We start from the raw sequence: 20,179 nt of genomic DNA on the forward strand, positions 1-20,179 counted from the left end.
AGGCCGCACTCTGAGAACAAGGGCGGGCAGTGAGCGGTGCGGGGCCTCCTCGTGGGAACGCACCCTCCTCCTCCCCGACCCAGATCCGGTCCAGGCTTCCCGAGCCTGCTGGGGCCTGGAGGCCAGGCCTACGGGCCAACAGGGACCATCCAGGTCCAGGGCGGGAAGGAGGGCGGGGAGGGAAGGTGGGGGCAGCTAGTGGGGAGGGCATAGGCCCTCAGAGCCACCCCTCTGGGCCTGCCCAGTCCCTCCCTGTACAGAGGGAAGACAGCTCCCCTACACTGGCGAGCGGAGACGCCGCAGTGAGCAGGCTGGTGGCCTAGGGGCCACTGACGAGGTCGGGGTGCAGGGTAGCCCCCCCAACCTGGAGAGAGTGGCAGCAGAGTCGGGGTGCAGTGGATGCCCCGTGTGGAGCCCAGGTGGGCCCCCAAAGGCTTCCTGGTCAGCTGCTTCGCAGGGCAAGAGGCTCAGGCACAGTGCACCTGATCCCCACACTCCCTGGCCAGGTCCCTGAGAAGCAGCTCAAGGGATGGAAGGTTTCCTAGTTAAAGAAGTAAAGAGGGAAGCCCTGGAGGTGGTGCCCGCCTGTCCTCCCAACACTCGGGAGGCTGAGGCAGGAGGATCACCAAGAGTTTGAAGCCAGCCTGGGCTACGTGATGAGTTCAAGAAGAACGAAAAAGGAGGAAAGGTGATGGCAGACTCACCTATGCAGCGCAGGGAGACCACGGTGTGTGACGAGCAGGCGTCACTGAAACAGAGCGCAGGCGTGGGTCACGTGGTGCAAGCAGTACCTGGACACACGCACACCTCCCAGCACCCCATCTCCTGTCCCCCAGGACAGAAAGGTGCCCTACTGAGACCTAACACGGTGATGAACTCCACGTAGGGCACATAGCACAGGGCAGACAGGGAGTCAGACAACCAGGCTCAGGTCCCACTGTGTGGCCTGGGACAAGATGCTTAACCTCTCTGTGCTTGCTGCCCCCACAGGGCAAACGAGATGATAATAGTTCCTGAGGCTGAAAGCCTCCAACCTGCAAAGCTAAACCCTGACACGCACCGAACTCCAAACCCTTTCAGGCCACAGGCGGAAAAGCCCACAGCTCCCTTGGCAGGAGGGGTCGCAGTGGGCACAGGTGTGCCCAAGCATTACGTGTGTGTGTGTGTGTGTGTGTGTGTGTGTGTGTGTGTGTGTGCGAGTGCACAGACGCAGGACACGGAAGTGGGCTTCCTGTTCAGACCCCGCCCTCCTCAGGAAGTCCCACTGTGTTTATGTTAATTTTCCAAATCTGAAAGAACTGGGGTCACGAACGCGCCGGGCACAAAGGCTCCTGAGAAGGGCGCCCAGCTGCAGGCCCAGCTCCAGGGTCATCTGGGCTCAGGCAGCGCTCACTCTGCCCGCGGCTTCTTAGGCAGCTGAATCTGGCCTGGCTGCCTTCCAGCCACCTTCACACAAACTGCAGGAAGTCCTGGCAGCCAGTCACAGGGCCCCCACTTCTGGGGGCGCCCCTGGGTCCCCACACTGTTCCCTGGCCAGGTGGTGTGGACCTTGAGGACTTCAGCTGTGGAGCGCTCACGGGGCCAGGTGGAAGAAAGCACATTGCCTTGGAAAGGTGACATTTCCAGAGGACCCTAAGGGGACAGGGACACCAAGACGCAGCCAGCAGGGCCTGGGGACCAGGGATCTGCAGAGCCTGGCCAGGCGCCAGCAGAGAGGCGGCTCTGAGCCTCCCTCTCGCCCAGTCCCGCCACCAGGCAGGGCGTGATATTCTAGACAGTGACCTTCTCTTCTTCCCCCAAAGCCGCTGCCACACCGAGTTCCCGAGAGGCCTGCCAAGGACAGCAGCCTCTCCTCCCCTTCCCAGGACAGGAGGAAGACGCTGGCACCGTTCCCACCCACACCTGCGCAGAGCAGGGGTCCCAAACATACACAGAGCACACTGGGGGGCCCAGGTCCCATCCCCACCCCCCAGCTGTCACTCCCGTCCGGCCTGTTTGTGTTCATTCCCCTGCTGGACACAGAGGGACCTGTGCCCAGGGTCCGGCACACTGCCCACCCTGTCACAGGGAGGCCCCAGTGTCTGGGGCTCCCCTGAGAAGGAGGACCACCTGTGATGAGGCCTGCAGAGCTCAGGGTCCACCAGAAAAGCTGGTCACCCTGGCTGGGCGCCCCCCTGCTGCGTCTTGAATGGGATTTGGTCCTCCAAGTCTAATGTCATGGCACTGGGGGACCGGGGTGGGCCAAGGCCAGGTCCTCAGGAAGAGGCCGGATTACACTGGGCCCCCACGGTGCAGCTGCCTAAGGACAGGGAGAGCACGGCCCTCCCCGCACTGTGAAGTGGCCTGAGGGGCACTTGCCAAAGCCAGAGCCACAAGTCTGAATCCTGGGCCTCCAGAGCCTGGAGCCAAAATACAGGTCTGTTCCCTATAAAGGAGGCTGCTCGGGTGTTTTGTGACAGCTTCATCCCAAGACTAAACCACAGCTCTGAGAGCAGCCAGTCCCGGCTCGGTTCTATTGCCCCCCCACGCCCAGCATGGAGCCTCCCAAACCTAGAACCGCAGCATGGAGGAACCAGCTCCGACCCAGGTTGCCCTGGGGTCTCCTGGTTCTGCAGAGGAGAAAAGAAACAGGCACACACCTGAGGTACAGTTTCTTGTAGAGATCCACGCTGCCCGCGCTTGTGTTCAGCTTCATAAAACTGGTTGCCCCGCTGTCGTCCTTTATTCTCCCGCTAGAATAAAAGCTGTTCCTAAATGGATAGAAAATAAACGGTCACACGAGTCCTGCGCTGCATCCGGGAACCCCTCTGGGGTGACACCTGGAGCAGGCGGCATCACCGTAGCAACGGAAAACACAACCGGAAGTCCCAATCCCCAGACACAGTACTACAACCGGCATGTTCAGTCCGGTAACCTTGCGCCTCGGGGATAAAGCCTTGCAGCGATCGTGTTTCTAATCCAGCGTGGGTTAGTGAGGATGGGATTAAGGGTGTAGGGGTACGGATGTGGTGAGATCGAAAAGGACAGTGAGTGTTCAAAATTTAAGAAGTGCTATACCAGGAGACGCACTGCCGTGACTCCCCTCAAAATGCTCCCCCTTGATTTGAACACCCTCATCCCACGTCCGGCCACTTCCTGCTGCAGCTCTGGAGCCCTCTTTCCTGAGTGTCTCTAGTTCCTCTGTCCTGGCTGCCTCGATGTTCTGAATGGACCCAAAACATTTCCCGTTCATGGTCAGTTTGACCTTGGGGAAGAGCGGGGAGTCACACAGGGCCAGATCCGGTGGCTGAGGACACAGCGTCGTGTTCACGAGCTGCCTTTCTGCTGGATGGCGCTCGGCAGCAGGATTCACACCTCGGAAGGCGTTCAGGAAAGAGGCCTCCAGAGCTGCTGCAGGAAGCGGCAAGGACGGCGGAGGAGCATGTCTGAGGTGACGGAGAGGATTTTAGGGGGACTTGTGGCACTGCCTGTTACTATGATAAATTTTTAATTTAAATTTTCACTGTGCATTTTGATCACACCCATAAAGCCTAATAAAACACACAGCTGTTGGAACACTCCCCATTGTAGCGCACGGAGCCACAGGGGACAGGGTGCGAGGATAAAATGACATCCCCTGCCCGGCCCCTCCCCACACCGGCTGCCCTTTTCTGCCAAGCAGAGACAGTGGGAGGAGGCTCCGGACACCGCCCCATGCCTGCCAGAACTCCAAGCCGAATAAACCTCTGTTTATTACAAATGAGCCAGGCTCGGGCCTCTGTACAGGCCCGACACGGGTGAGGAACAGGGTCCTGCGGCCCGTCCTTCTGGGGCTACACACACTCACTTATAGCCCAGGTCCGCGCAGGCCGCCCACCCGTAGCTGTCGCTCCAGCCGTCCTGGCACACGGGGTACCAGGACTTGCTCTGCGGAGAGAAGACCTGGAGGATGAAGCTGGGTCCGTACAGCCGAACTGCAAGAGAAGGCTCCCCGTGAGCGCCCGGCACAGAGGTCCTGGCGGCCTCCGAGGTGGCAGTCGGTGAGGCCTTTGTCACATCCAATGGGGGCCGTGTTGTGTCCCCCGAAATTATTTTGCGTTCATTACAAAAAAGATCTGAAACTGAGTGTCCAGACAGACACACACGTGCCCTGGTGTCCCCGGGGTGCATGGAGACCAACAGATCCAGGACAGGAAACGGGACGTCACGGGTCACAATTGGGCCCGACGTGCTGACACGTGCCTTCACCTGAAGGGGCTCTGAGGACACTGCGGCCCACAAGAAGCCGGGCACACGGGCTCACGCAGAACCTTTCAGGCGTGTGAGATGTCCGGTTCCGGAAACCAAGACACCAAGCCGAGCAGTGACCGCGTGGGCTCGAGGCCGGGCTCCTGGCCGTGATCGCAGTGGACAGTGGCAGTGGTGGACTTATCTGCACGCACTTCACAGGGTGGATCTACGCGTATGAATGATATCTCAGGAAAGCTGGGGGCCGGGCGTGTTGCTCAGTGGCACCGTGCCTGCCTGGCAAGTGCAAGGTCCCGAGTTTGATTCCTGGTACCAAAGAAACTCAATAAAGCTGGTTTTAAAAATGAAGAAATGAGGGCCGGGGATGTAGCTCAGTGGCACGGTGCCTGCCTCGCAAGTATAAGGTCCTGAGTTCGATCCCCAGTACCAAAAATAAATAAATAAATAAGTGACCAGGAGACAGGAAGACAGCGGTTAGGTCTTTTGCAAATGGGAAGGGACCGAGAGATGGAGGGAGGGGAGAGGAGAGGAAGGAGGAGAAGAGGATGCAAGAGAACGAAGCTGAGTTAGCAACGCGGGCCAATGCCACAGTATGAGATCGTTCTGTGCTGCAGCCCTGGACTAATAAAATAAAGTTTTAAAAACTAAAAGGTTACATAAAGTGTAAAAACAAAGCATTCTTTCAGCGCTCACTTGGTACAACACCGACACTTCCCGGGTCCAGACCCTGGCCTAAGGCACAGCACCCGGAGCCGTGACCAGGCCCCGCAGGAAGGGGCCTCCGGTGCTCCCACACTGGGCCACGCGTTACCACAGCAACCTGGCATCTGTGCACGCAGTCCAGCCCCTCCCCGTCTTCTCACAATGCAGGGCCCTGGGCACTTTTGGCCCACCAGGGTGGCAAATGAACAGAACCGAAGCCTCCAGAACTGGCCGTTCCAGTTCCCATGGTGACCAGGGCACTCGCCGCTGCGGGAGGAGGCCTTAGGCAATGATGTCACCTGGGAAAAGCCCGGAGCCAGAAGCAGTGCCAGGCAGGGAAGACCTCGGGCCTGACCAACCCGGCTCTGTCTGTGGCCCCTGGGGGAGGAGCACGCTGGGCGAGACGTCAGATAAAGCTTTGGAGGAGAGAGATCCCACCTGCCATGTGCGACCCGGCCACTCACAAGGCGAGGGCACACAGCAGCCGTGGCACCGTGGACAGGGGTCTCATTCCATGCTCAGGAGAGGGCTGAGGGGCAGGAAAAGACGCGAGGGCCTTGAACCCGTATCGCAGCCTTAGGGATGCACCGGGAGGGCATCGGGTCAGGGCTGGCGGGGCATCGGGAGGGTCCACGGGGCACAGAGATGCCAGGCAGCCCTCCCGGGTGCTGCCAGGGTGGAGTCCTAGGGCACCACGCCTCGGTCAGAACCCACGGACAGCAGGGTGGGGAGCGAGTCCCGGGGCGAACCGGGGCCTGCGGCTGTTCACAGCACCACACCACCGCGAGGTCTTCGCAGGGCCTCCGCGCTGCCTGTGTGAACGGACAGCACAACAACCACGAAGGAAACCAGTGTGGGGAATCTGAATGCTAAAACTAGAGGTTCCTCCCACACGACCCAGCCGTTCCCCTCCTGGTATCTTTCCGAAAGAGTTAAAGACACCACATTACAGCGACACAGGCAGGCCATGCTCCCGACAGCACAATTCAGCTCAGTCCTGGAAGAGGCCTACGTGTCGATCAGCAGATGAAGGGATAAAGAGGGCGTGGCGTTCACACGCAGTGGAGCACTACTCTGTCATAAAGAAGGACAAACAATTCATCTGTAGGATGCACTGGAGGCCACACTGTCGAGTGACATAAATCAGGCACACTGTATTCAGTATCACATCGTTTCTCTTTTACGAGAAAAGCAAGGTAAAAATAAATCAAAGAAGAAAATGTAAGATAGAAAGGCAGATTACAGGAAACAGGGAGAGAGGGTTTTTGCAAATGGGAAGGACCAAGGGATGGGGCGGAGGAGAAAGAAGAAAGACATGTTCCGCAGGGCACCAGCTCCCCACGATGACCGTGACTGCGATGTGTCACAAGCCACCCATAAAAATGTGCCCAGGGCCCGGCTGGGGGAGGGGAGGGGACCCTGAAGTCTGCACCTCTGCTCCCTTTTCTCTGAATCTAACATCGCTCTGGAAAGTACGGACTACCGAGAGCTTCTTCAAGTAGCTGCCATGAAATGCGTTTCCACAACGAAGGGCAAGACCGGCCCTGTGTGCGGCAGAGGGAGGGAGAATCCGGCCCGGCTGGGGCCTCCGCCCGCCGCCCCCACGTTCCCTGCCTGCTTCGAGGGCGGTGCCTCCGGGGTGGAAGTGACAGGAGGATGTGTGTGACGCGGGGTGTGTGACAAGGTGCCCGGGTGCAGGCCCTGGCAGGAGAATCCGGCCCGGCTGGGGCCTCCGCCCGCCGCCCCCACGTTCCCTGCCTGCTTCGAGGGCGGTGCCTCCGGGGTGGAAGTGACAGGAGGATGTGTGTGACGCGGGGTGTGTGACAAGGTGCCCGGGTGCAGGCCCTGGCCAGCCCAGGCGCGCAGTGGTTGGAGGGGTCCATGTGTGGGGTTGTGCGGGCTGTGTGCGGGGTGTGTGCGGGGTGTGTGCAGGCTGCGTGTGGGCTGTGTGCAGGCTGTGTGTGGGCTGTGTGCAGGCTTCGTGTGGGCTGTGTGCGGGCTGTGTGTGGGCCCAGGCACACTGGGCTGTAGGAGCTCAGGGAAAGGGAGCAGAGGAATTGGATGACAGAAGCCAGGGCCTCTCCCACACCGGTAGTCACCTCCCTAGAATCCCTGGGCCAGCACTGACGTCTCTGGGGCACAGGATGCAGGTTCACTGTCCAGGACCCGCCTCACCGGGCACCTCGCACAGGCGCTGGGGTTTTCACCTAAACTCCCACAGGGTGTGAGCAAATCCAATGGAGGAGTCACGGTGCCACCCTGACTCTGACTTTCTGAGATTTCCGAGGAGCTGGGGATGCACTGCAAAGGCCCTGGGGTCCATCTCCACATACAACAGACAGAAGGAAACAGAAAGAGAAATGCAGATTAAAGCACAGTGCAGTAGCACCTCACACCTGCTTGGCTGGCTGTTAACAAATCCATGAAAGACAGTGAGCCTGGGAAGGGTATAGAGAAAAGGGAGTCCGTGACAGTTGGTGGAATGTAAACTTGGGGGTGGAAAACAGTGTGGAGGTGCCTCAAAAAATTAAAAATAGATCTACTGTATGATCCAGCTATCCTGCTACTGGGTTTCTGCCCAAAGAAAATGAATAGTACGTCGAAGATCACTGCTGTGTTCAATGGAGCATAATTCGTAATAAACAGTCAAGCTATGGGATTGACACCATTAAAAGATGAACAGATCATCAAGAAAATGTGGCAGATGTGCACAAGGAAATACTACTCAGCCTTCAAAAAGCATGATATTCTAGCACTTGAGAAGCCAGGCACATATGCACACGCGTACACACACACACACATGAACACACACACGAACACACGTTCTCGTGTGCATGTGGAATTCTGAAAAGTCAATGACCACCAAGAGCAGAGTTGTGGTTACCAGAGGCTGGGGTGGCGCCGAGGAGAGGTCTGTCCGAGCACAGTTTTGTTCAGACAAGAGGAATAAACCCGCGAGTCCGTCCGCGACGCGGTGCCAGCGTCAACAGCCTCCGAGCGCTGCAAAGGCTAAGAGAAGACGTGGGGCGACCTCGCCAGCCCGCAGGAGGGAAGGAGAGGACGTGCGTCAGACTGGGCGACCAGAGCGGAAGCGACCAAAGCGCAAGCACACACTTGTGAGGCGGCCGGGCGGGCGGAAAGACAGCGAGTCTGCGAGCTGGGTTCAGAGACCCTGCGGGAAGCCGGAGCCGGGGCCCACACCGCCGACCCGGACGCGCACTCACCGCAGCCGCTCTCGTCTTCCCCGCTGGGGCAGTGCACTTCGCCGTCGCACCACAGCGAGGGGCTCACGCAGATCCCCGAGCTGCCGCACTCCATCCCCGACCCCACGCAGGGTTTCTCCACTAGCACAGGGCAAGGAAGGGAGGCTCCCGTCGGCAGGGGGAACCAAGGGACCCGTCCCCCGAGTCCTCTCGTCGCACACCCCGCCGCCTGCCCCCCGGCTGCAGGGCCCACACGGTGCCGGGCACTGCGGGGAGATGCGGTCACCCGGGGCCACTCGGGCAGCAGATGGACACCACCAGAGGCAGAGAAGGACCGGGCGCCTCAGAGTGCTGTCCGTGGCTCACTGCACTTACGGAACTTCCACAGCAGGACGGCGGCCACCGCGACGACCACCAGGACGGCCCCCAGGGCCAGGACGAGGCACAGCAGCCGCTTGGTCCCTGTGGGAGCGGAGAGCAGGACGCTGGGGTCAGCCCCGTAGAGAGGCGCCTCGAGGCTCATTTGCCGCTCTTTCTCCGTTTTTCTGAAATAGGGTCCAGGCTGGCCTTGAACTTGTGGGGATCCTCCTGCCTCAGCCTCCTGAGTGCTGGGATTCCAAGTATGCGCCACCACGGCTGGCTTCACCCACTGCTCAATAGACTTGTGATGGGGTCGGGATAAACCACCGCTCCAGCTGAAAACATCCCGGGTCACAGGGCACTGTTACCTGCACCGCAACCTCCCAGCCCAGCCTCACCCAGCGGACGGTGCTGAGAACTCTGTCACCCACAGCAGGCTACAGCTCCTCAGAGCCTCACAGAAAACCTGCTTCGGGGTACAGCGCCATGTCTGCCTGCTCACCAAATGCGGCACTGAAACTGAACAAAGGGATGGAGGGGCTCCCAGCACCTCTGTAAAGTGGGGGCTGTGCTTTGGACCTGGTAAGTCAGGAAATGAGGACCCTAGTACAAAATTAGATATCTTGCATGCTTAAAAATGTGAGTACGAGTCTGCATGTGGTGGCACAGGCCTGTAATCCCAGCACTCTGGGAGGCTGAGGCAGGAGGATCACAAGTTCAAGCCCAGCTTGGGCTACCCAGCACTTGCTAAGGCCCTTTGGCCCCAGGACAGTGACCCTGAGCTCAGAGCTCGAATAAAATGATTTGGAGAAGAATAAAATAATTCAGCTAAGAATAAAGTAATTTGGAGGAGGTCACTGATTTTCTCCAAGCAAAACAAATGGCAATTCTGGTCCCAGGGTGTGACCCAAAGCTGTCGTGTTTCTGAGGACAGCAGAACAGCGAAGGTACCTCAGGAGGAGGCATCAGGAGCCAAGGAGGAGGCACCCGGCCAGCTCCCCCAGCGCATCCCCAGCTCAGGAGGCCTGGGTTGTCCCTGGAAGAAGGGAGGAGCTGGAGGAGAGAGCAGGCTGAGAAGACCCTCCCGGGTGGGAAGGCCCCGGGGAAATGGGCCCCATCTCCAGGAAGTCTGGCCAGCGGGGAGCTGCATGCGAGTCTCATTGCCACCAGGTCACAGGTGAGGCCAGGGCCCCGGGCTGGGCGCCACACCCAGGTAACCACGTCAGCTTCCTGTGTGCCCCTGTATCTGCGGTGCGATGACAAATTGCTTGATCCCTTGCAAGGTCCTGGGTTCAATCCCCAACCCAGAGGAGGAGGGAAAACTTCCCGCAGTTAAGCAGCACTAAACCAGGAGCGCCCAGCCTCGCACTAGGGGCTGACAGGCTGCTTTCTGATTGCCAGGAGCCCCACTTTTACCTTGGACGGGCCACTGCCACCAGTGTGGTCAGTGCCACCCCCGCCAGTCCTGGCTGCTAACCCTGGGTGCTGGTGTAGGAAAAGAGCAGGTGGAGTCGGCACAGGAACTCCGGCCTTCTAAAAAGTAGGAGGAAAGAGATGTGCAGCAGCCTGAGTTGTAAACTGCAGGCAGTCTATGCTTTTACTTCTGCCTCTGTGCAGGGGCCACTGCCTCCCTACTCCTTAGGCTGCTACCCCTGCCTGAGCTCCCGTCCGAGCCCACAAGCCCAGACGCTCAGCCACAAGCAGACCACCCAGGCAGCTGCAACTGCTCTTGGAAGGAGACATCCCCGGCCCAGACTCCGTAAGCAGGACCGCTGCCCCATGCCCGGTGGTCACCCAGCTCTGGACCCCACCCTGCGGAGTGGCCTTGTACAGCCTCCTGCAAATAAGCCCTTTCTGCCTGGCTTGGTCTCCTGTTCCTCCCTCTACATCAGAGAGACAGACGAGTTCGAGACTGCACTGGCAACTCCAGACCTACCAAAAGAAACCTAGCAGACAGGGTCAGTGTAACCCAGCCCAAGCAGGAGTGAACTCCAGCCTCTTCTCTCGCTTTCTGAGATCTCACCGACCATGAACCAGCACAATCAAAACCTCCTACCGCAGATACAGTGGCACGCAGGAAGCTGACGTGGTTACCTGGGTGTGGCGCCCAGCCCGGGCCCTGGCCTCACCTGTGACCTGGTGGCAGTGAGATTTGCACTCGGCTCCCCACTGGTCAGACTTCCCGGTGATGGGTTCCAGTTCCCCAGGGACTTCTGAGGCTGGGTGGGGCCCCAGGGGCAGTGTGCGGTGCTCAAGGTGACGGGCGTGGCTTCACGCTCAGAGCATCAGGGTCCACTCTGGTCTGCCCAGCTCCTGGCTGCTGACCTCCAAGCTCAAGTGCATGGAGGTGGGGACCCCACAGGGACCCTGTTCTGGGGGAGTCCATCCCTATGCTAAATGGCAGTGTGCAGTGCTCAGCGCCTCACTGGCTTTCCGGTGGTCCCCAGAGAGTGGGCCAGAGCCAGTCACCCGGACAGCTGAATGGCATTTGTCGGCCAGGTGGGGAACCAGGTCAGAGGTCATTTGGACATGCCCACTCCTGGAGAGCTGGCGCCCTGTTCTGCCTTCTGGTCTGTGCCTGGACTGCGTTTATAGACCAGCCTGCTGCTCAGAGCCCAAGACCCTGGCCTACCCTGGCCAGGGTTTAAATTGACCGGCCCGTCACCAGGAGGAGGCCCCTTGGTTTGGCCAGAATGGGGGACATCACAATTCAATGGCCTCTCTTCGAGGTCCACAACAGTTTCTTCCAGACCGTCTCCAAACTGTATTTCTCGGGGGAAGCTGTGCACCTCCCCTAGAAATCAGCTTCTCCACCCTACTGTGCCTCACAAGAGAAAGGGACTCATGGGAGAGCGAAGTACAGGGACTGCCATCCTGTGACAGCAGGGCATCGGGACTCCATAAAGAGAGCTCTGTGCAGGCTGCCTGGGGGAATCCCTCAGCCTGCCAGGAACTGGGTGGGATGGGGCTTGTCTCCCCTTCCTGTCCGGCCCACTTTGGCTAGAACAGGGGCCATTCTTGGTCCTTTGAAGGAGAGTGGCCTGCAGGGCACCTGAGCTTCACCAACTGCCCTCAGATGGGTTTGCTGTGTCAGAGGGAAGGTGGAGCAAGGCGCCCCGTGTCTGGCCCTTCTTTCCCTCTGGGACCATCTGGGCTTGTCGGCGCTCGGGGCCCTCACTGTTGGCGGCACTGTCCTGCCCTCCCCGGATCATGGGGGCGGGGCTGAGGAAGAAGGCAGGGCCCAAGGTCATGCTGCACCTGAGGGAGCCTGCCCCAACCCCGCCCTCTAGCAAGGTGACTGCGTTCCATTTTGAGGGGACCAGAACATTCACTCCCTCAGAATTGGGAAAAATCCAACACGAGCTGGGAGGTGTCTGGGGGGACCTGGATGGAGGGTGCTGGGAATTGGATGCTTACCTCAAAGAGGCCACTAAGAGCCTACAACAGGGAAGGGAAGCAGGGAAGACACAGGAAGTTAGTGGCTGCCCTGAAGGATTTTCAGGCCCAGGAACGGGGGCTGGGAAGCAGCAGGCCCTTCTGTGAGCCACAAATGGGCCCGGTCCGGGGTCCCTGTGGACTCTGCGTGGGAGAGCCTGCCTCAGAAACAACAGCCCTGTCCTCAGAGTGAGTGAGGTCCCCGGCCCATTTCATCAAATCCTGTCAGCCTTGAGGCGGACGGAGCCCGGAGCTCTCCACCTGCTGAGCTTCTCTTCTGCCCTGGAAGCCGGGGGCTGGCCAGGGCCATGACACACACAAGACAGAGCAGACACCATGGGAGGATCCCTGCACGGGAATTCTTAAAGAGGCAGGAGGCGGTGGAGGGACACAGGACTGGGGTCCATCCAGGAGACCCCACCTCCACCCACAAGGGCTGTGGCCCGCTCCCCTCCTGGCACAAGGTGGAAAAAGTGACTGAGTTTCCGTGTCAACCCCAGCAGCCACATGGCTCTCGAGACACATGTGTGGGGAGATCGGACCTTCTACATCCGGGCTCTGCACGCCAAAGGCAGGCGCGGTGTTCACTGCGGACCTCACCACCACCTAAAGCCGTGAGGCAGGAAAGAGCCTGCAGAAGCCACTTGGCAAGGGCAGGGGCTGAGCAGAGCAGTGAGCCAGTCGAGATCCAGGCGCGGACGGCAGGGAGGCCTGGGGGGCAGCTATGCGTACGGGGACAGCCCCGCGAGGACCTTACTTGAGGCACAAATGCCCGCAGGGGCCTTGGGCTGCCGGAGGACAACGGGCTTGGAGGCATGTGGGGGGACCCTCGGGGCGTACTGGGGTACGGCTGCGGGGTAGTACTGGGGTGGGTACACGACCGGCGCCCCGGGCGGCTGCGAGGTGCAGAGGTGCTCTGGTTGGTACCCGTGGTTTTCGTAGTAAGGTCCGACGCCCGGCTGAGACCCCTAAACAATGAGAGAAGAGAGGCGCGTGAAGTCCTGCCTCGCCTGCAGCGCCTGGCACAGAGACCCCTGGGCCCTGCCAGCCGTGGGCAGGACGGGGCTCTGATGTCGCCTGCCTCCCCACGATAGCCAACTCCGAACTGCAGCCCCGTGTTTTCTTGCTGTGCTTTTAAATTTGATATAAAGAATGCATACTGTCTATTCTTGGACATAAAGAAGTGGCCAACATCAGGATTTAGTCTGGAAAAGAACGCATCTGGAAGCCTGCACCCCACTTCCTGCCAGCCAGCCTCCGTGGAGTGACCCCAGGATTTGCCCGAGGTCCGGCTGGCCGGCGCTTGAGGGCAAGCTGCTGCAAGCCTCTGTGTTCGTGACCTCTTAGGTGCCCCAAGATCAGCAAGGCACAATTCCCACACGCAGCTTTCAAGGAAATGGGCACGGAGAAGCCACGGACCGGCCGTTAGCAGTTCCGGACCCATATACGTCTCTATGCAGACGGGGACCACTGCCATGTGCAGGGCGTGGACGGCTCCACGACACCGCATTTCCAGGTCACGGTGCCCTCCTTACACAAATATGGAAGGAGAGGCCGGCCGCGAGCTTCACCCCACCCCCAACGCAGACCCACCCCACAACTGCTCTGGATCCCACAGCCACACCTCTTTCCACAACCACCCCACAGGCTTCACCTGTCCTCACAGGGGCCTTGGGGTTCCCACACAACCCGAGTTCATGTCCTCAGGACTGGGGAAGGAGCCTGGCTCAGCTCCCAACCCATGCTTAATAACTCACTAACACCGTCCTGAGTCCAAAGATTAGCACTTCACACGGGGCGCACTGAGGTGAGGAAGCTACAGCCCCAAGCTGATGGGGGTGGGCAGCTGTGGGAATCCACGGGGCCTCTGGTTAGGAGCCAGCCTCCTGGGAATGACCCACCCACCAGGCAGGCTGGAGGCGTCTGTCCAGAGAATTCCTGCACAGTGATTTGGAATTGAAAGGGTCCAATCCAAAATGAATGTCAGTACCCAATCAAAGGGACACAGTGCGTGTTCCTAGGATCCAGAGAGATGTTAACCGACCATCTGGTCTTAATTGAATGTACTCCTTCAGGCATATGGTGAGGTCCTCAAGGGGTAAAGATAATGACTATCTCCGGACGGATGGTGGACTTCAGGGCTCGGAGTGCACAGGGCACCCGGGCTGTCAGGGCGGGCACCGGTGGTGTGCCCAGCAGCCTCTCACCCTCCACCCAACCCTGCCTCACCTGTCTACATCTGCCCCTGCTCCACCCACTGCCTGAGCTGGTAGGGAAGAGGCCGAGGGGAAGGTTCGTACCACCATCCTCGACTGGCAGCTAGGGCTCCGGGCCCTGCTCCGCAGCTCTGGGCTCCCTGCATTCATCCTTCCTGGGCAGCCCCTTAGACACTGCACAACCATGCGTCCCCCACACCCGCTTCTCCACGAACTGACCCCTAACGGGGACCCTGACGGGGAAGGCGGAGGTAATCATTAATCACTTACTGAGTTTAAAGCCATCCTGGCCTTATCAACAGCATCAGGTACCGTGGGTCCTTGGGCCGGTCCAGATGCCCTGGAAGAAAGTCACAAGATGGTAATGTCTCCACACCTGTTGGTTTGCACAAGATAAGGCTGGACCGGCGGCCGCTGGGCGAGGGTACTTCTGGCCGGCAGGAGTGGCAGCTCCTGTTGACCTTGAGGATTCGCCACCATCACCTCTTTCCATGGTGCTTTGTACTTGGCAAGTTCACAGCCCAGGCACAGGGGAACCGAGCACCCCTGGGGTGCAAACCTGTCCTTGTGGGTCGGGGCTGGACTGTGCTTCTGAGGGACCTGTCAGGGTCCCCGAGACAAAGGGTCGGCTCACAGGAGCGTGCCCAGTGCTGACCCAGGTCCTCAAGTCCTCTTGCAACCCTGTGCAGCTCCCATGGTGGGGCTGTGCCGCCCTGTTCATCACATCTACCCAAAAGAGAATGCAAATTCCAGCATTCAGAGGCTGAAGCAGGAGGATCTCTGTGAGCTGAAGGCCAGCCTGAATTACACAGCAAGACCCTGCCTCAAAAAACAAACAAAAAGAGCAAAAACAGAATCCATGGGCTAAAAGCATGGAAGACCCATAGCAAGGAGACCTTGAAACCTGCCAAGTTCCACAGCAGGCCAGAGCAGCCAAAATCCTGGACCACCTCAGGCAGTGCCACTTCCTGGAGGTGCCCCGGGCAAGAAACCGAGGCTCGCCGAGCCCTGAGGCCCCGCCTCAGAGAAGCAGGCATTGCAGTGGACGCTGTGCCACTCAGGATGCTGAGCAGACGCCTGGCAGCAGTCACAAGACTGCAGTGTGGCCGGCGTCCCTGCACCCATGGGTGCCCATGAGTGCCCAGCCCTGCGCCCCAGACAGAGCAGGGGTCCAGGATGCGATGCCAGAAAGACATCACATTCAACTCCTTCAAGCATTTCCATAAACAGAGAGTTTTTTGAACTTTCATAAAACACATCCATTTCTACCCCACTCCAAACAAGGAAGGGACGGGGAGCTGAGAACCCTGACAGCTCCTAAGACTGGCAGCGTGGGAGGCACCTGGCCGTCTCGTCAGCACAAGTCCTCGGACACCGCCTCCCTTGCTCCACCCAACCTGGCCAGGCCCCACCGACCTTGGCTGCTCCCTGGTAGGAGCCATGTTAGCAAAGAACCCTACGAGCGTTCACCGCGAACCTCCCTGCTCACTTCCACGCTTCTCCCCAACACCCTGAGGTCACCGCCCGCCTCAGCAAGAATCCTGCTGGTCAGTTTCTCTGGGACCTCTCTCCCTGACGTCTCTTCCCAGTGATTCTCCACCCCGCCCCAGCTCCTAGGTGGTGAAACCCTGCATTCCTTTGCTGTAGGCAGAGTCAGGACAGTCTCTTTCCTCCACTGCCGGGTCTAAACACCTGCAGGATGGTTCTGAATGACCAAGTCCTCCTCACCTGGCCTTAACCATAGTCACTCAGTGAGGACTGTTCCCACCCCTCCACGCTGGGGCCTAAGAGGACCAAGGGATATTCTAAGAAATGACTTTGGAGATCTTTGACCCACAACACGAGTTCCTACTGTGGTCCAGAAGCCAGCAGAAGGCTGAGCTCTGCAGGCATCATCATCTGGGCTGGGTCTTTTTTGGTTATTTTTTGGGGGATGGTACTGGGAATCAAACTCAGGACCTTGTATTTTCCAGGCGGGTGCAGTACCACTGAGCTACGTCCTCAGCCCTGGGCTGGCTGGGCCTTTTCATCTCACTCCTGAGCACTGTGAGCTCCCGGGCAGCCAGTGGGGCCCAAGGCCTCCCAGTCAGATGCTCCAGACCCAAACCCAGGCTCAGCCCCTCACAGTGGTGACCTGGAGAAAGCCCGGGCCTGGCCTGGGCAGCAGGGGCCCCAAGCGAGCTGGCCAGGCTGTGTCCAGCTCCCGGCACAAAGGAAACCCGCCCCCACTTTTGTTAAATAAAAGCAGTTGCAGAGCTGAGCAATGTTTAACTTCCCGCTGCGGAGCGAGGGGCTGTCCGTGTGGCTCCGTCCCATGTGTCAGCGCTCCCAGGGCCTGACACTAAAGTCCACCTGTGCTGGAGCTGCCCGGACCCGAGCCCTGCAGACGCTACCGCTGAACTGAGCACCTCGTGAATCATTAAACCAACCGGAAAAACCCGGGCAACTCGTGAAAATAAAATCATGAGTCAAGCTTCAGCGAGGGTCACGGAAAACTGAGTCACCTTACTTATTTACTCTTCGTGTGCAGTGAAAACAGAAGGACCAAGCCATGTTGAGAGCCCCGAGATGATTTCTAAGATGAAAAATAAAGTCAGAAGCTTTCTGGATGGGAGGAGAGAACACCAGCTGCTGTCCGGGGGAGACACATTTAGATCACCTATGACGCGCTTTCCGGGGCCTGTTTTGGGAAGGGCGGACTCCAAGCATGGACAGGCATCGGCGTGGTAAGTCCTGCTCCCCCGTGTCGCTAGCAGGAGCCAGCTCCGCGAGGCCAAGGTGACTTTCCACAAACAGCCACACAGCCCACCTGTTTCCCTGCTCCCTGCAGCGGTGACTCCCGGCCACTCCCGGCCATCTCATCGGTTATAAGTTTGCCTGAGGTTTCAGGAAATGAAAATTCAATCCCGCTGGCAGTTTTCCCGGTGCCGGAGCCCTCTGAAAGCAGCAGTGGCTCCGTGCTAAAACTCCAGGCTGGCTCCTCACTCATAATCCCCAACAGCGAGGGAGAAGGAAGCCAGGAAGGGAAGCAGGGCCGGGAGCCACCGACGGGAATTGTCGGAGAAGAGCCACAGGGCCCGAAGCCAGACCACTCCGTCTCCCCCGGCCCCCCGCAGCCCACAGTGCAGGTCAGCCCAAGGGCCACCATGGGCTCTAGACAGAGCACCACTGCATCCAGCACCCCAAAAGAAGGGGAGGGGTGACACAGAAGGGGTGTGTCCAGATACCCCGGAAACCATATCCTGCTCCAAGCGCACGCCAAGTCGAAAACCACATGATCTGGTTTCTGGAAGAGCGAGGTGTTTTGGCTCTTCTGGGCTGTTTGCTCAGAAAGCCGGTCAGCCCGTGAGTCACCTGCACCAGTGTGCCACCGTGAAACCTCATCCCTGGCCCAGGAAATGATGACGTGCTCCCCAAACAAGCAGTTTCGTCTTAGAGTCTCTTCTCCGGAGACCTCGGGACACACGCGCCAGCCAGAGGCTCCTTTTGAAAATGACGGCAGCAGGGAGGATAAAGTCCAGTTCACGGGCACTACCGTCCATCCGGGGCCGGGGACACCGATGACGTCACCCCACGGGGACATCACAGGGGCACCCTCAGGAAGCCCCACGGCGGGCCGGGCACCATTCCAGTCACTGGGGTGCAGGTGCCCGGTTCCCCTCCACAACCTTGAAGGCCACACCTCCACCTTGGCCAGCACCCCGTATCCAGTGACAGGTGCGAAGAGAGAACCCCAAAACCCCGGCATGAAAACCTCACAGTGCGAAGTGCTCTCTCCCCTTCAGGGTGAGTTAGATGGAGATTAGGCAAGGAGAGCCTGCAGGGACAGCCCCACGTGAAGGAGTCGGACAGTGCGAGACCACCAGACAAATGGCCAGAACGGGGGGGGGCACCAGAGAGGCCGGCCGAATCGAACAAGCTTCTCTCTGTGAATGCCTCATTATCCCAAGGAGATTACAAACTTTTAGGGCAGGTCTCTCTCTCTCTCTATTTAGCTAGCTTTGCACCAAGCTTTGTACAAAAAGTAAATAAGAGACGGGAAGTCCACACCTGTACGGCACCAGCCTCCCAAGACAGAGACGGGGTCCTGGACACAGCAGTGCACACCAGCCCAACAGGGAGACAGGGGGCCCAGGCTGCTCCAGGGGGACCCTCGACACTGCCCAAGCCACTGGCTAGGGTGACAGGGCTTGTTAAGCAGACAGGACCGTTGGAAGGGTTAGGTGAGCAGGCGTGTCCCCAGGCTCTGGGGTCAGATGTTTCCCAGCAACAACCCAGGGGCCATGGGGAGGCTTCTCTCCCAGTGTTGAAGGCGCTGCCCTGCGGAGAAGGAACTCAGCGTGGTCCAGGTGCATCCCGAGGGCAATGCGGGATCATCCATCGGAATATCAGAAAGCAGGCTTTGACTCTTTTCTGGGAAACCAAGCTTCAACAGCTGGAAAGTTCAGTAAGGATTGGGTTGCCTGGGAAAATCCAAAGTTCCTCAAACCTAAACACATCCAGTCTAAAAGCCGAAAGGCCAGGTCCCCAGCATGTTCCCAAGCAGATCTGGGCTCTAGCCTCAAGCAGAGATGTGATCTTTAAAGTCACTCCCAAGGGCCAGTGATTTAGCTCAGTGGTTCCGCAAGCACAAGGACCCGAGTTCGATCCCCGCTACCAAAAGAAAATTTTAAAAATAAAGTCACTCCCAGCCAGGCGTGGTGGCACACTTCTGTAGTCCTGAGGCAGGAGGACCATCATGAGATCAAGGTCAGCCTGGGCAACTTAGTAAAACTACATCTCAAAAAAAAAAAAAAAAAAAAAAAAAACTCCCAGCCAGGCGTGGTGGCACACTTCTGTAGTCCTGAGGCAGGAGGACCATCATGAGATCAAGGTCAGCCTGGGCAACTTAGTAAAACTACATCTCAAAAAAAAAAAAAAAAGAAAGAAAACACAAAATAACATCTCTCCGGCCCATCAGAAACACATCACTGCCAGGGCCCTGGCACATCACAGTTACTTTTATAATCAGAATTCCACAGAATAAACTCCAAAGCAACTGTCCCTAGAACACAGCAGCCTGGGGCTGGGAATTTAGCTGTTTCTGCCGCCTGTCTCAAAAGTGCAAGGACCAGAGTTTGATCCCTGGTACCAAAAGAAAAGAAAAGAAAAGAAAACAGCGTCCTGAGTTCAGGCAGTGAGCTCCGGCCCCTGCTGGGACAGCCCCTAGGAAAGCAGTTGCCTTGCAGGGAATTTGACACTGGCTCTCGCACCTTGGGCAAACAAGCAGAACAAAGCCCGGGCTTGTTCCATCTGCCAATCCAATCTCACACGAAAAGACGTCTCTAGGTTGTTTTAAGACACTGAAAATTGCATATATATTTCAACACAGGTGCACCCCACTGCCACAGCCTCTCTCCCCGATCCTACCTGATATGCCTGGTTCTTCTCTCCCCACTGTGCTTGTGTGAACTCCACCACCACCAACGTCTTCTGTGGCCGCCTCTGTCCCTGAGCCCCTCCTGGCCACCACCCCATGCCTGAGGTTCAACCATGTACACACAACCCCTTCCCGACTTCCGCAGGAGGGTGAGGGGCACATCCTGGCCGGGTGGGCATGTATACCTAAAATTCCGGCCGTCTGGGAAGCTGAGGCAGAAGGGTTGGAAGTTCGAGTCCAGCCTGAGCAATTTAGCCACTTAGCAAGACGGCCTCAAAGTAAAAAACAAAACAAGGCTCAGGATGTAGCTCAGTTGGGAGGCCCTGCATTTGATCTCAAGAACTAAAAAAAAAAAGTCTACTTCGGGGCTACCTGCCTTCTCTAAGGCCACATCGTGTGCCACGCAGGCCGCTGCCCACCCCTGCCACTCCTTTCCGTGGGGACCTTTTCTGCCCCGAGTCTCCTGCGCACACCTGATACTTCTCGCCCATCCCCTGCCCAGTGGCTGCTGGGAAACTGAGGCCCAATCCACCTTTGCACTTAGTGCCCAGCTCCATATCCGTCCCCAGCATGATGAGATGAAACCTGAGGACAGCGAGCTCCCCTCATCCTCCGCA

The 20,179-nt window shown here is 58.5% G+C and overlaps 1 protein-coding gene across 1 annotated transcript in view; it reads right to left on the reverse strand.

The window, feature by feature from the left end:
- Positions 1-19,786, reverse strand: part of Tmprss2 (transmembrane serine protease 2) — a 22,879-nt gene extending 3,093 nt beyond the window's left edge. The window contains exons 1-8 of the mRNA XM_010636600.3: positions 19,553-19,786; positions 14,414-14,483; positions 12,685-12,895; positions 8,508-8,594; positions 8,154-8,273; positions 3,827-3,953; positions 2,640-2,750; positions 524-748 (exon numbers count right to left, since the gene is read on the reverse strand). Coding sequence (XP_010634902.1) covers positions 524-748; positions 2,640-2,750; positions 3,827-3,953; positions 8,154-8,273; positions 8,508-8,594; positions 12,685-12,895; positions 14,414-14,483; positions 19,553-19,677 — 1,076 coding nt within the window. The 5' untranslated portion in view covers positions 19,678-19,786. The remainder of the gene's footprint in view (positions 1-523; positions 749-2,639; positions 2,751-3,826; positions 3,954-8,153; positions 8,274-8,507; positions 8,595-12,684; positions 12,896-14,413; positions 14,484-19,552) is intronic.
- Positions 19,787-20,179: the final 393 nt, after the last annotated feature.

The sequence above is a fragment of the Fukomys damarensis genome, unplaced genomic scaffold, assembly GCF_012274545.1.
Source record: "Fukomys damarensis isolate Sample0158 unplaced genomic scaffold, DMR_v1.0_HiC HiC_scaffold_24, whole genome shotgun sequence".
Lineage (NCBI taxonomy): Eukaryota > Metazoa > Chordata > Mammalia > Rodentia > Bathyergidae > Fukomys > Fukomys damarensis.